This window comes from Pezoporus occidentalis, unplaced genomic scaffold (assembly GCF_034315485.1).
Source record: "Pezoporus occidentalis ecotype Australia unplaced genomic scaffold, CSIRO_AGI_Poc_V1 ctg6, whole genome shotgun sequence".
NCBI lineage: Eukaryota > Metazoa > Chordata > Aves > Psittaciformes > Psittacidae > Pezoporus > Pezoporus occidentalis.
Window position 1 is genome coordinate 9,209,958 of NW_026915943.1, and position 14,374 is coordinate 9,224,331.

At 42.2% G+C, this 14,374-nt stretch overlaps 1 protein-coding gene across 1 annotated transcript; it reads left to right on the forward strand.

Moving 5' to 3' along the window:
- Positions 1–240: 240 nt before the first annotated feature.
- Positions 241–12,631, forward strand: MED17 (mediator complex subunit 17). The gene is made up of 12 exons (XM_062639324.1): positions 241–513; positions 836–1,002; positions 1,672–1,891; positions 3,364–3,500; positions 3,603–3,687; positions 4,825–4,977; positions 5,887–6,017; positions 7,011–7,195; positions 7,758–7,895; positions 8,930–9,047; positions 10,209–10,368; positions 12,221–12,631. The coding sequence occupies exons 1-12, from the start codon at positions 282–284 to the stop codon at positions 12,424–12,426; spliced, it is 1,932 nt and encodes a 643-aa protein (XP_062495308.1). The 5' UTR covers positions 241–281; the 3' UTR covers positions 12,427–12,631.
- The last annotated feature ends 1,743 nt before the right edge of the window (positions 12,632–14,374 follow it).

Below are 14,374 nucleotides of genomic sequence, written 5' to 3' on the forward strand. Positions count from 1 at the left end.
CGGCCGCTCTTGTAGCGCTCCACGTTAATGACTCCCGCAGAGCAGCTCAGCTCCGCCGGTGCCGATAGCTACCGACCCCTCGGGTCCGGCCCCGGCCTCTCCCGAGCGCCCTGCGGAAACAGCCGAACCCGCCCGGCGCTGGCAAGTCCTTTCCCGAGCGCCGTCCGGAAACAGCCGAGCCCGCCCGGCGCTGGCCCCGCCCTTTCATCGGCCCGCCCCCCCGCGGCACCCGTAGTCGGCGCGAGGGTCGCGCCTGCCCCGCGGTCGGAGGTCGCAGCAAGATGGCGGGCGTGCCGGCCGTGCGCATCAGTATCGAGTCGGCGTGCGAGAAGCAGGTGCAGGAGGTGGGGCTGGATGGCAGCGAGACCTACCTGCAGCCGCTCTCCATGTCCCAGAACCTGGCGCGCCTGGCGCAGCGCATCGACTTCAGCCAGGGCTCTGGCTCCGAGGAGGACGAGCCGGGTTCGGCGGGCCGCGCCTGGGCCGAGCCCGGCGAGGCGGAGGATGAGGAAGGTGAGGGGCTGCGGGCCTAAGGCTCCCAGTCAGTCGGCCTGCGGCCTGAGCTCTCCCGCCGGGCTGTGGCTGATGCTTGGCCTGCAGCCCACTGGTGCCTGGGCCTGGCGTCTTCCCGTGGGTGCCCGTGATTGGCGGTGGATCACGATATTCGTGATCGATTCCCAGCAAATCACTGTAGTGGAGTGGAAAAGGGTAGATGCGGGTATCGTGCTGATAAGTTGTATTTCATCTCTTTATGATCTCTCTCTGGTGTAAGAACAAGCCTTCCACTGTATGCTTTTAAAGTCTTTTGTTTCTTTTTTTTCTGTTCTGCTTTCAGGGTTGGTAAAGTTTCAGCCATCCCTCTGGCCCTGGGATTCGGTGAGGAACAACTTGAGAAGCGCCTTGACTGAGATGTGTGTGCTGTATGATGTTCTAAGCATTGTGAAGGATAAAAAATTCATGACTCTAGATCCAGTTGTGCAAGATCCCCTTCCTCCAAAACAGGTATGCTGTACCTAGTTGTATAGCTTGTGTGGCTTGATACTAAAGGTTTTATTTTAGAGGGTATTTTTTTGTGTATGATGCATGCGCGGTTTAGTCAAATGTTCCCTGTGTTGTGCTGGCACAGTGCTGGATGGGTGAGGGTGAGGCTGATTTCAAAGGCATCCAAATGTGACTTATGGGTGTATAATGCGGGTGTGAAAGTAATCCTAAATAAGTTACTGAACATCCAGCAAAAAAAGTTATTAGTCACAGGATCATAGAATGGTTTGTATTGGAAAGGACCTTAAAGAGCATCCAGTTCCAGCCCTCTGCCATGGGCAGGGATGCCTCACACTAGACCATGTCGCGCAAGACTGTGTCCAGCCTGGCTCTGAACACGTGCCAGGGATGGATCATCCACAGCTTCTCTGGGCAACCTGTTCCAGTGCCTCACCACCCTCAGTAAAGAATTCCTTATGTCTAACCGAAGCCTCCCTTGTTGAAGTTTGAACCCATTACCCCTTGTCCTATTACCATAGTTCTTGGGGAAGAGTCCCTCTCTGGTATTCTTGTAGGCCCCCTTCTGATTCTGGAAGGCTGCCAAGACGTCAGTGTCAATGAGCTTTCGCTAACAATAGGTTTTAAGACTTGAGGTGCGAGTGGCTTATTCTCTCTTTTTTCTGTGACTAGAATCCTCAGTTTCTACAGTTGATTTCAAAAAAGAAATCCTTAGCTGGAGCAGCTCAAATCCTGTTGAAAGGCGCAGAAAGATTATCCAAATCAGTAGCAGAGAACCAGGAAAATAAGCGACAAAGAGACTTCAACTCTGAACTGCTGAGACTGAGACAACACTGGAAGCTGAGGAAAGTAGGAGACAAAATTCTTGGTGATCTGAGCTACAGAAGTGCAGGTAAACAAGCAGAACAAGCAGAGGGTCTTTTGTTTTTTTCTAGAATGGATATTTATACTTCTGTGTGTTTTTTTTAACTGGAAAACCAGATAGAATAGCTGTAATAATAACATAATTTAAGACAAGTTTATTCTAATCATGAGACAAGATTGTAAGAGGAGGGAACTTGTTTTATTATCAGGAAAAATCTTGTGCCATCCTTCAGCCAGAAAGTGATTTCAAAGGCTGTGTAGGTTTCTACTACAGATTGCTTTGCAGAAACAATTCTGTATCAACAATATAGTTGATCAGTTGACAGGTAGACCTTGTAATCTTTGGCTTTTATCTACATTTGGCCTGTAAAGCACTTAAAAAAAAATGAGGAGTGTGTTGCATTTTCCTGTGAACAAAGATCATAGAATATGTCAAGTTGGAAGGGACTCATCATCACGTTTTAGGTAGTCCTGCTGGGACTACCTACATCTAAACCATGTGACTAAAGAGTGTCATTGAAGGTAGTAACTTAAATCTGCCCTCTTTCATTTTAAAACCATTCCCCCTTATCCTGTCCGTTTGGCTCTTGTTAAAAGTCCGGCTTTCTTGTAGTCCTTTTAGGCACTGGGAGCTGCGCTAAGGTCTCCCCAGAGCCTTCTCTTCTCAAGGCTGAACAAGCCCAGCTCTCTGAGCCTGTCTCCTTAGCAGAGCGGCTCCAGCCTTTTGAGCATCTTTGAAGCAAGTCTAGAGGAGGCCACAACAGGTCCACATCCTTCTTATTTTGGGGGCCCAAGAGGACAGAGGACTGCAGGAGGGGTTTCATGAACTGACTAGAGGGGTAGAATCACCTCCCTCGACCTGCTGGTCATAATGCAGCCCACCATGTGATTGTCTTTCTTGACTGCAAGCGCACACTGCTGTCTCATGTTGAGCTTCTTGTCAGCCAACACTACCAAGTCCTTCTCCTCAGGGCTGCTCTCAATCTGTTCTCTGCCAGGCCTGTATTTGTATTTGGGATTGCCTGGACCCAGGTGAAGTACCTTGCACTTGACTTGGTTGAACTTCATGGGGTTGGCATCTGCCTACCTAACAAGCATGTCAAGGTCCCTCTGGATGGCATTCCTTCCCTCCAGCGTATCAACCGAACCACACAGCTTGGTGTCATAGGTGGACTTGCTGAGGGTGCATCAATCCCACTGTCCATGTCACCAACAAAGATGTTAAACAGCACTGGTCCCAATAACAAAGCCATGCAGAATGCCACATGTCACTGGTCTCCACTTGGACATCAAGCCATTGACTATAACTCCTTGAGTGTGACCATCCAGCTAATTCTTTATCCACCAGGTGCTCCATCCATTGAATCCATGTCTCTGAAGCACAACTATGGAGTTTTGGAGACTTAGAAAATACATAGTCTTCCAAAACAGAGGTATGAGCTTCATGTTTTCAGAAGATGCTTTATACAGAGTATGTATGTTCTTGTCTTTCCTTCTTAGGTTCCCTTTTCCTTCATCATGGCACATTTGAGGTGATAAAGAACACTGACATTGACCTGGATAAAAAGATACCTGAGGATTACTGTCCTTTGGATGTTCAAATTCCAAGTGATTTAGAGGGATCAGCCTATATCAAGGTTTGCCAGAGAGACTTTAATAATGTAGTGTGGGTTTTGTTTTGGTATTTGTGTGCTTGCAACAAAGAACAAACATCAAATAACGTTCTCTCTTTCATCCAGGTTTCTATTCAGAAACAAGCTCCAGACATTGGTGACCTTGGGACAGTTAACCTCTTTAAGAGACCCATGCTAAAACCAAAACCAGGTATAACTAGCTGTATGTTTTTTGAACATGTTCTCAAGAAATGGGTTTGTGTACAGTGTTTATTTGAAAATCTTAGCATATAGTTGAAACAAAATTACTAGGACTGTGTTGTAAGTATTCTGGAGCACCTTTTGTTAGGTATCAGGAAAAATTTCTTTACTGTGAGAGTGACAGAGCACTGGAACAGGTTGCCCAGGGAGGTTGTGGAGTCTCCTACATTGGAGATATTCAAGACCCGCCTGGACAAGTTCCTGTGTGATGTACTCTAGGTTACCCTGCTCTTGCAGGGGGGTTGGACTAGATGATCTTCTGAGGTCCCTTCCAACCCTTGGGATTCTGTGATTGGAAGTTAGCATGAAAGCAAAAGCAAACTGAGGTATTGTGTTTCATCCAGTTACATCCCATTACTTCAACAAACTGAATGTCTGATGTTCACTCGTAACTTTGGCCAAAATGTGGAATTTGTTTCTGTGCCTCATTTGTTTTCTCTGGATCTGAAACTGCTGGCATTATGTGCGCTTGTTACCAATAGCTCACTTGGCAGGTGAGGATTGAGTCATTTGCTATGTACCCTTATTGAAAGCTGTACTTTTTGGGGATTAAAATTTCATCCTTTACTCTTCAGGATTAAAGGAACTGACAGGGGTTTATTTCACAGTGGTCTGTGACACAGATTCTTGTGCTGTCTTGACCATAGACAGGATGCTGTACTATACAGATATTTCATATGGTATTGAGGGTACAGCATAGAGCTTATGTGCTTACCCAGACCAGAATCTTCCAAGAATTTGGGCCCTATAACTCCTGTGAAGGCACGTACATGCCCTTACCATTATTTGGTGGTTCACTTTAGAGTGAATTTAATAAAGCTAGAAGTATCATTGAAAGTAAATTACAACTTGAGCAGAGCTCACAGAAGGTCTGGAAATGTCATGGGCAGTTCCAGTTGGGAGCTGCAATTCACAGTATACATATATGTAAGGTAACACTAATGCATTTTTCTGCTCCATTTGGACAGAAGCTACTGACTACCGTACCTTAGCAGTTACTCATAACTACTGAAGTGTCTGGTATCTGAACAAAAAGGTAGCTTTTTCTTACCCTTTCCTTCTATGAACATTGGTTTATATTTTTCAGGCTCTCCCCACTGGCAGACAAAGTTGGAGGCTGCACAGAATGTTCTTTTATGTAAAGAAATCTTTGCCCAGCTCTCACGAGAAGCTGTTCAAATTAAATCCCAGATTCCTCACATTGTTGTGAAAAATCAGATCATCTCCCAGCCTTTCCCAGGTAGGAAACTTTGTAAGACTTCTTAACCTGTTATTAGCTTAAACATGAACTGAAATTCTGATTGGTGAGACCTTTTTAAATGCTCTGCTCTTAACGACAACAAAAAAAGGAACCTTGTTTTTTCTAAGGTTTTGAAAAATCAGAATTTCCCAGAATGGGAATTTTGGTTGCTAGTTGTAGAAGCATCCAATTAATGCACTTTGGTTTCTAATTTACTCACATTTTATTGTGTGGAGTTTGGATTGTTTTACTTTGTGCTTGGTTTTTGTCAGTAGCACTTAAAAGCTGTCAACTGTATTACAGGGAGGGGGTGAGCAGGCGGCTGTGTGGTGCTGGACTTAAACCACAACATGTGTGCACATTACAGTTTGGAGCTGTGGATAAATCAGTGCTGCTGGATTGGGTGCAGGTGGAATTTAAGACTTGAGTTAATGGGTCTTGAAAAGAAGAGAGGCCAATACTTTTCAGTGAGGATAATTTAAATAGCATGAAGGTGGCTCAGAGTTGGCTGGTGAATCCTCTGTTCTTACAAGGGGTACACAGCTGATGATATCATGTGAAGAATATGTTTCTGGATTGCTTCAGATTTATAGGATAGTAAATCATTCCTTCTTTGGGGAAGGAATAGGGTCCTGAAGACTCTTCTTTTTGTTTGGGGTTGAGTCATAGGAAATGATGTGAAACCTACCTAGTAGTGAGTAGTTGGCCTGTCAACACTTCAGTCAGTGGCGAGTCTTACCTGCCTTTGTTGCTGTGCTCTCCAACATCATTCTTTAATTTTCTGATTATGGTGAGTACTGGTTGTAGAAATATTGATTATAATACATGAAGAAAAGCAGTTCTCAGTAGCCACTGTGAAAATTGTCTGTGTCCTGATATGTTTTGTGTTTTTTAATCTGCTTTGTACAGGTTTACAGTTGTCTATTTCTCTGTGTCACTCTTCCAATGACAAAAAGTCACAAAAGTCTGTTTCTGAGAAACAGAATCCTGATGATCATCTTTATGTTCTGGAACATAATTTGCATCAGCTTATCAGAGAGGTAATGCATTTATGGTCAAGTACTGAAGATGTTTTGGGCTTTTGTAGTATTCTACATGGCATGCAACCCTGTTATAACAACAGGGTGCCACTAGAGGCCAGTCGCTTTCTATCCATTGGTGTGAGGCAACATTCTGTTCAGTTCTAGTGTGTAGAGGTAGTTAGGGAGTTCCAGTTAATGCTTTCATGGAGTGCCAGTTCCTTACTTAACCTCAGGCCTGGTGTTCCATTCAGAAAAGCTGTGCAAGGTTTTACCAGTACAGCTCATCAGTTTCCCTTTTTCCTTTGTGTCTAATTGGTGCTTGTCAGGTACTTTTAAGTGAGCATCAAGGAAGAACAATCGATTACCATAATAACTTTGCTTCTTTTGAGGTCCACTTTTTTGCTTCAGTGTCTTAGATTCAGAAGGATGTGGGGTAGGAAGCTGAGCTTTCATCTATTCAGGAAAGGAGCATAATCTTAGATGCAGTTGTGAAACCATGTTCCAGAGAGTGTTCATCTCCTTAGAGGCACAAGTCATGCAGTCATGTGGACTAGTCTAGTGTTCCAAGCACTGAACTGGGTTTTCTGAGCCCAGCGCCCAGCTCTGTGAGTTTCCTTTCTTAACTTGGAACCAGATGTTAATTTTTTTGTACCCCTTTTTATTTCTAAAATAGTTCCTTTATTTTTTGTTTGACCATCCTGTCTGTCTCCAGAGATGTGTATGAGGCACACTTACTAGTAGGAGCTACTGCCATACTACCAAAACTTTGTTAGCTAGCACGTGTTTTTAAACATCACTTCCCATAAGGTTTGAAAGGGATGCATAGACAGGGGAGGCAAAGTATGAGTGGAAAGCTGCTTTAAAGTGCTGTCAAATTTATAAAGTAAAAATGTTGCACTTTTGGAAAGTATGTATATGTAAAACACCTGACGTGAAGCAGCATATTATAGTATATGTATTCTTGCAGATGCATCATTTGGTCACTTCCTTTCATAACTTTGTTTGTTGCAGTGTCACAAGCAAACCCTGAGCTCAACAGTGATGCCACATCCAGCTAGTGCACCTTTTGGCCATAAGAGAATGAGACTTGCAGGACCCCAGGCTTTTGATAAAAATGATATCAGTTCTTTACAGTCAAATGAAGGCCTTCTGGAAAAGATAATAAAGCAGGCAAAGCACATCTTTCTGAGACGCAGGTAGGTCAACAAGCTGTTCTTGTTGCAATTAAATGTACCATTATGTAGAATACAATTGATTTTTTTTTTTTTTTCAGTGTTCTTAGAACTAGCAGCTACTTCCTTCACTGTTAAAATAGTCTATTTTTAAGTACTAGCAATCAATAACGCATCAGGAAATACGAGCAATAAGCAGTTGGCTAGTAAAAAAGAAAAGGAATGGGGTTTCTTAGAGATCTCTGTGACAGCTCTCACAGCTGCTGATAATTGTCCCTACTTTTCTGAAGCTGCATAAATCTTTTTTAGTATTCTTTCCTGTGCAGTAGCTCATTCTAAGTAATACCACTTCAGTACTGCTGCTGAGTGCATGTGACATGTACCAAGTAAACAGGTGCTCCATTAGCACCAAAGTGGTGCTGAAGTAGAACTTTGTTTCACACAGTTTATTAAATTTCCTTTTTTATCTTTTTGGTGTGCCACCAAAAGAAAACCTAACAAACTAATAACCTCCTCACTTCCTTTAATCCAGATAAGAGCTCAAGCTGTCTAGATTACTGTACATGATTATGTCTTTATCTTCTAGAACTGCTCGAACCATAGACAGTCTGGCCAGCCGTATTGAGGATCCCCAGATTCAGGCCCACTGGTCCAATATAAATGATGTTTATGAATCCAGTGTTAAAGTTCTTATAACTTCTCAAGGATATGAACAAATATGCAAGTATGTATGAAAGTGCCTGTGCCTTTCTAGTTGTAGAAGCATGCAGCAGTGTCAGAGCGTGTTCAAGTTGGGTTTTACAGCTTTAGGTTCTTTTCAGGCAGACAACTAGGAACCCCTTATTTCTGTGTGTTTGGTTTTGAGTTGTGGGAGAACAGCCACCCTAAGAAAATCTTCACCCAGTTTAAACTTTAAGGAAGAAACTGAAGTTGTTAACCAGCACATTTCCCTTTCAATGTGGGAATTGAAGGTGAAACTGGCTGTTTAAGGGAGGGTGGGTTGCTTTGTATAGAGATAGATGAATATAAGGTATCTTTGTATGTGCTGGATTCTGAACTTCCAGTCTGGTCATGGACAGCTAGTCAGTGCTCAGTCCTAGCTCTGTTGCATAGCTACTGAAATGTGGAACTTATGTAATTCATCCCCTTAGTTACACACTGTGTCTTCAAAATAAGAGATTTCATATGCCAAAAATGAATGCATGCTGACCAGAAGTGAATGATCCAGTGTCTTCACAGTGGATGACCCAGCTGTTCTTATTACATTTTCTACTTTGAGCTTTTCTACTTTGACCCAGCTGTTTTTTCTACTTTTCTACAGCCCTCTCTGGCTGTGTACACACTGTGGAGCAGACTGTGGTCATTGGTGCGATTTGCAGTCTTAACTTCCAGAGTACCTGTTCTGCCCAAGTGTTGGCTGCAGGTTAGAACAAGCCCCAAGTACACACCATTTTCCTCTGCTCCCCTGCAAGAAAACTCGAGCACAGTGCCATGCAGGAGCTGTGAGGCACCTCAGGAGGTTCCTTGACCTAAGCAAGCAGTGGACCATATGTGGGAACAGACCACAGAAGATGTTCCCTGCAGTAGAGGGAGCTATTATGAGGGGTGAAACTGAAATGTTTAGAGTTGCAGTCTTATTCCATAGGCTTTGCACTGTGCTCATCTTACAGTTGTCTGGAGGAGTTCTGTGCTCTTAGTTTCCTGTTTTCTTAAGGAAATGTAATGCATTTTGAACAAATGTGCATCTTGTCTTCAAAGATCCATTCAACTACAGCTGAACATTGGAGTTGAACAAATCAGAGTTGTGCATAGAGATGGAAGAGTTATTACACTATCCCATCAAGAGCAGGAATTGCAGGATTTCCTTTTATCTCAGGTAGATTCATATACATTCTTCTTCCTTTCTTGTAATGTTCAGGAAACAGAAGAAGTTAGAATCTTACCTTTATCTGTGTAGAAAAACTTTATTTAAAGATAGTGAAAATAGGAAGGTAGGTGACTGAATTTTTCAGTGTGTTTGTATAGTGTCTTTAGCAACTGAAACTAAAATACAATGCCAGGTTTTACTAAGGTCAGTAGTAATAATAATTTTTCTCCTCCCATTTGAAATACATTTTTTTATGCTATTCATCGTGAGAACACTTAAGATTTTTGCTTACTTCAGGACAAGTCAGTGAGAGTCATAGCAGACAATAAGGTACTCAATATATGAAACTTACTGCAACCAAGACCTGTCTAGAGATCTTAATGAGCCCACAATTACTGTGGTTTCAGCATTGTCTTGTTAATGTTCACTTTGCATCAGCCATTACTAAATCAGCTGATATTTGAATGAATATGAATGTTTTCTTAATTGCTTAGAGCAAGCTGCTGGTTTTAGTTAGAAGTGACTGTGTCCCTACTATGCATTATAAATAGTCAAAGTACAGGTCTTTAATAACAGTGGTTGACCTGTTGCAGTTAGTGAAACTCCACGACACAGAAAACAAGTTGAAACAGATTCTGGTGAAGGTACCTTTTTGGTGAAGTGTTTTCAGACTTGTTCACAGAGAACTGCTGAACAGTGCTAGCTATTTCTTTGTTACAAGTGTGAAGTCACGATACAGAAAAATGTTAGCATTTAAACTTCTAAGCTGTTAAAGCTCAATACTTGCACTTGAGCATTAGTGGGAATAATCAGGCACCTGAGAACCACAACTTTTCTTTCCCAGAGTGTGCTGTGAGAATAATATCACAGATTTTATATATTTTTCCAGCAGAAGTCTCATTTCCATTCAAAGAAAGAATTATTTCCAAGCCCTGTTTGTATCACTTGAATTAGTTCTTGAGACCTAAATAAAGGCTTTTGTAACTTGAAAGCAATACTTAAATAAATTGCAGAAGCCCATATAGCTGTGAAAGATTTATCTAACTGCATAGTGTGCTTAATACAGTGGTCTTCTCTGTGTGCAGAAGAAAAGTTTGGTAAAACCAGGAATCAGTTATTTCTGTGGCGTGCAAATACTGACCAGAAGATGAACCTCTTGTTACCTTTCAGATGTCACAGCACCAGGTCCATGCAGTTCAGCAACTTGCGAAAGTTATGGGATGGCATGTGCTGAGTTTCAGTAATCATGTTGGTCTGGGACCGGTGGAGAGCATTGGCAATGCATCAGCAATAACTGTAGCATCACCAAATGGAGACTATGCCATTTCAGGTAGTGTCTTCTCTTGCAAACGTATGGAAAATCTTAACATTAAGTGAATTCTACAGGGTTTGTATGTCTCTTTCTGGGAGAGTCTCTTGAATTTCATTGAATAATGTAAATTTATAGCAAAATATTCTAGAAACAATCTCTTTTGTATATGCAGTTGACACCTAAATAGTATCAATACTTTGCTCAGTAAGCCATGTAATATAAACCTGATTTAGTTTACAAAGGCTTGAAACTATTTCTTAGAATTAGCATTGAAAAGCCAGATTACAGAAACCATTAAGATCCTGAGAGAAGGGAACAAGGCAAACAACACCATCACAGCTGTGGACTTAATGAAAACAAATGTTGGTCTCTTCAGGGATCTCCTTGGAAGAATCCTATGGAATACCATCCTATGGAATGGAGAGAAAAGGGGTGTGAGAGAGTTGGTTCTTTTTTTTTTCCTAAGTATCACATCTTTCAAGTTCAAGAATGGCCATTTCTTTGTGCAGAAAGTTGTGCAAAGGTGACCAAAGATCTGTGTGTATGAACAGGGAGCTCATAACTAAACTCATGACATAAAAAGGAAGCTGCAAGTGATTATAGGCAGGACCAGTTGCTCTGGAAGATAGACTATCCAAACATGCATTGATGTGGATAGGAAGGCTAAAGCCCATCTGGAGTTGAATCTGGTGGGGGATGTACAGGGCAACAAGAACTTCAACAGGTAGGTCAGCAGCAAAAGGAAGACTAGGGGAAATACGGGCCTGCTGGTAAATGGGGAGGGGACCTGGTGGCACAGGACATGGAGAAGGCCAAGGTACACAATGTCTTCTTTGCTTTCATCTTAAGACTGGCCTTCAGGCATCCCAGGTCCCTGACCCATGGGAAATTTTGGAGCAAAGAGGGCATACACAAGTTCATGGGACCAGGTGGGATGTATCCATGAGTGCTGAGGGAGGCGACTTATATCACTGTAAGGCCATTCTTGATGACCTTTGAAAGGTCATTGTGATCAGGAATGATTCCCGAGGACTGGAAGAAGGTAGGTGTCACATCCTGTATTTAAGAAGGAGAATCTGGGGAACTAGTCTGGTCAGCCTTACTGCAGTTACTAGGGAGATGTGGCAAAAGCCAGCCCCATGAGCAGTTTACAAACTGTTAAGGAAAAGGTGATGATAATGATGGGGAGTAATCACCATTGATTTATGAAGGAGAAATTATGTTCTATCAGCCTGATTGTCATCTCTTTGTGGAAGGTTGGCTTGGTAAGTGAGGGAGGAGCTAAGTGTTATATCCCCAACTGCTTATTTAAAATACAAACACAGACACACACCACCACCCAACATCACAGCACAAAAACCCGTCCAAGCCAAGAGAACACCACCACCCTACACCAGTCTTGTGGAATTTTGTGATTAAAAGTAACACCTATCCTGAGTGACTCCATCGCTCTCCATCTGATGTAAATCCACTAGAAACAGTATCTTTTTGGTCACGGTTTTCAGCAGAATGGTGGGAATACATCCAAGTTAAGATTTGGCCAAAACGCCCTTTGCCCTTCCTAGCATCATTAGGGAAAAATAAATGCGTTTGTAAGCTGTATGTGTATGGGGGTTATGTCAGATGTTTCTCTGGTGTGCTCTGACCAGAACATGCAGTGCTAAAGCAACAAAATCAGAGAGAAATGGGAGACCAGAAGCAGAAAATTCAAAGAGAAAACATTAATAATAATTAAAAGGTAATTTCCCTTGTTTGCTTTCAGCATGTTTGGAATTGAGTAGGAGTAATGTATAGCATACATGAGGAAGGATGTTTAATATGAGGAATTCTTACAGTATAAAAGTGCTCACACAATCTCTGTTCATTACAGTGCGTAATGGCCCAGAAAGTGGCAGCAAAGTTATGGTTCAGTTTCCACGGAGTCAGTGCAAGGATCTTCCCAAAGGCGATGTGCTGCAGGACAACAAGTGGAATCATCTTCGAGGGCCCTTCAAGGAAGTACAGTGGAATAAAATGGAAGGGCGGAACTTTGTCTATAAAATGGAACTCCTCATGGCTGCCCTAACTCCGTGTTAATAATCCATCTGCCTCTCCCTGCGGCTTGGAATCATCACTGAGCTGCATACAATCACTGCTGAGCAGCAAAGGGAAATGGGAGCTATAACACAATGCAAGAAAGCAAAGCCAAATGTATTTCCTGTACAAATATGTTCATTGTACTGTTTCTAATAAAACTTTTTTCAGTAACATCTAAAATAAACTTCTGGGAAGGTTCCTTTCAGCTCTTTCTTTGCAGATTGCTCTGTCTAAAGTAGCAGAGCTGAGTCACTGATGTATTTTTCTTTTATTAAATCAGTTCAGTAGTTCTTTGCTATATGAAAGGTGTCTGCTCAGAGTCATTCCCTTCCCTCTCATGCTCCTACTTTTCTCAGCAGATCTTTTTGTAAGCATTACTGAGAGATGAAAATTACTAGAATGGAATTGTGCTATTGCGAAGCCTTAATGGCTGGGACCACAAGGAATGGCTGTCTTGGGGGAAGCTAACGGACTCGTTTGATGAGAAGTGGGACAGCAGAGGAGAAGCAGAGCTCTCTTGTCAAAAATTAAGGCTAAAGAAAGCTGGGTGACATTCTTGAGCTGGAGTTTGAACATGGATGTGGCTTCTGGGTGATCCATTTCTTTTTTGAGAGATACATTTGATGGCAATTCTTGAGAGCGCTATGAAGTCACAGCTTTTGGCAAACATCTTTCTGATGGCTACAGGTGAGCCTGTGCGGTTGCTGGTTACTTTGCTTCTGTTTTCTGTCCCTGTTTTTTTTGCAGGTATGTAGAAGGAAGGGTCTTACTCTGCTTGCAAGACTCTGACAATTGGAGTTTGGGTATGACATTTCTAAATTCATGTCCGGATAGCAGCAGGTAACTCACGCAGTACCCCTTGCATCCCCACAGATTGGTTTGTTTGCTTGTTTGTTTTTTTTTTCCTGCACTGTCATTTATTATCATCTGGGGAAACAACAATATCCTGAAGATCAGCTCTTGAGTTCTTTGAAAATAAAAGTAGTCACATTTTTGTCTCTTGGTTGTGCTTGTAGCCTTCTTGAAGCTTCTAGTAAGGTATTGCACAAAGCTTTTGTTTGATGATTAATTGCTAAAGATCTTTTCAAAACCTGTCTGTATGAGCTGGTTCAGACTTATGTCCATATTATGTGTTACAAAGTATGAGCAAATATATATACAAGAGAACATTTCACACATAGAACGTTTGCATTGAACATCATACTTTGTGACAGTTGTTATTTTGCTGTATTCTTGAGCAATAAAGAGTAGTAGTAGGATATAATATATTAAGCAACTGCTTGTGGCAAGCTGCTGCTCAGTGTCTATCCAAAGCAACTATTGTACTACTGTTGGTGTTTGCCACTGTGGAGCATCTTGTTATTTCAGTTCCTTGAAGTAGCTGCTTCTGTGTGGCTGAGCTATGAGAGAGAAAGGGTTTTCCTTTCAGGTTTCGATGAGTTTCTCACGATATCTTATAGAAAATGAAAAAGTGCTGGTTGAAAATGCTGTTTATTGTCTTGAAAGATGGGTGAATCACACACAACCCCTGTGATGCCAGATCTCATATTGCTTGACTAGCCTATGATTACAGGTGGAGAGGGGGTTCTTTGATGAACAGTTCAGCCAGCAGCTTGATGCATCTGTTCATGCGTCTGATTATAAGAGGCTCTTTGGACTTGACAACACAACAAATCTTCTCTTACTAATAATTAGAAGATGAGTGTATGAAACTTAAGTGTATGAAACTTAAATGTGTCTTTGCACTTCACTGTTCTTAACCTAGTTGACAGGTCTGCATATAGTGATAGCCTTCTCTTCAAACAAGCTCTTCATTACCAAGCAATAGGATCGCTTTGGGGCTATTAGGATCTCGCACTTGCAGGATTTGCCTCCTGAAAGGAAGCAATGGATGCAAGAGGACTTGTGTTGCAGAAGTGCAAGCACTGAACATTAACAGTGAAGACAT

Coding starts and splice junctions, on each gene's coding strand:
- MED17 (XM_062639324.1), top strand. CDS start 282: ATGGCGGGCGTGCCGGCCGTGCGCATCAGTATCGAGTCGGCGTGCGAG. Junction 6,018..7,010: donor TGCATCAGCTTATCAGAGAG/GTAATGCATTTA, acceptor TGTTTGTTGCAG/TGTCACAAGCAAACCCTGAG. Junction 7,896..8,929: donor GGATATGAACAAATATGCAA/GTATGTATGAAA, acceptor TTGTCTTCAAAG/ATCCATTCAACTACAGCTGA.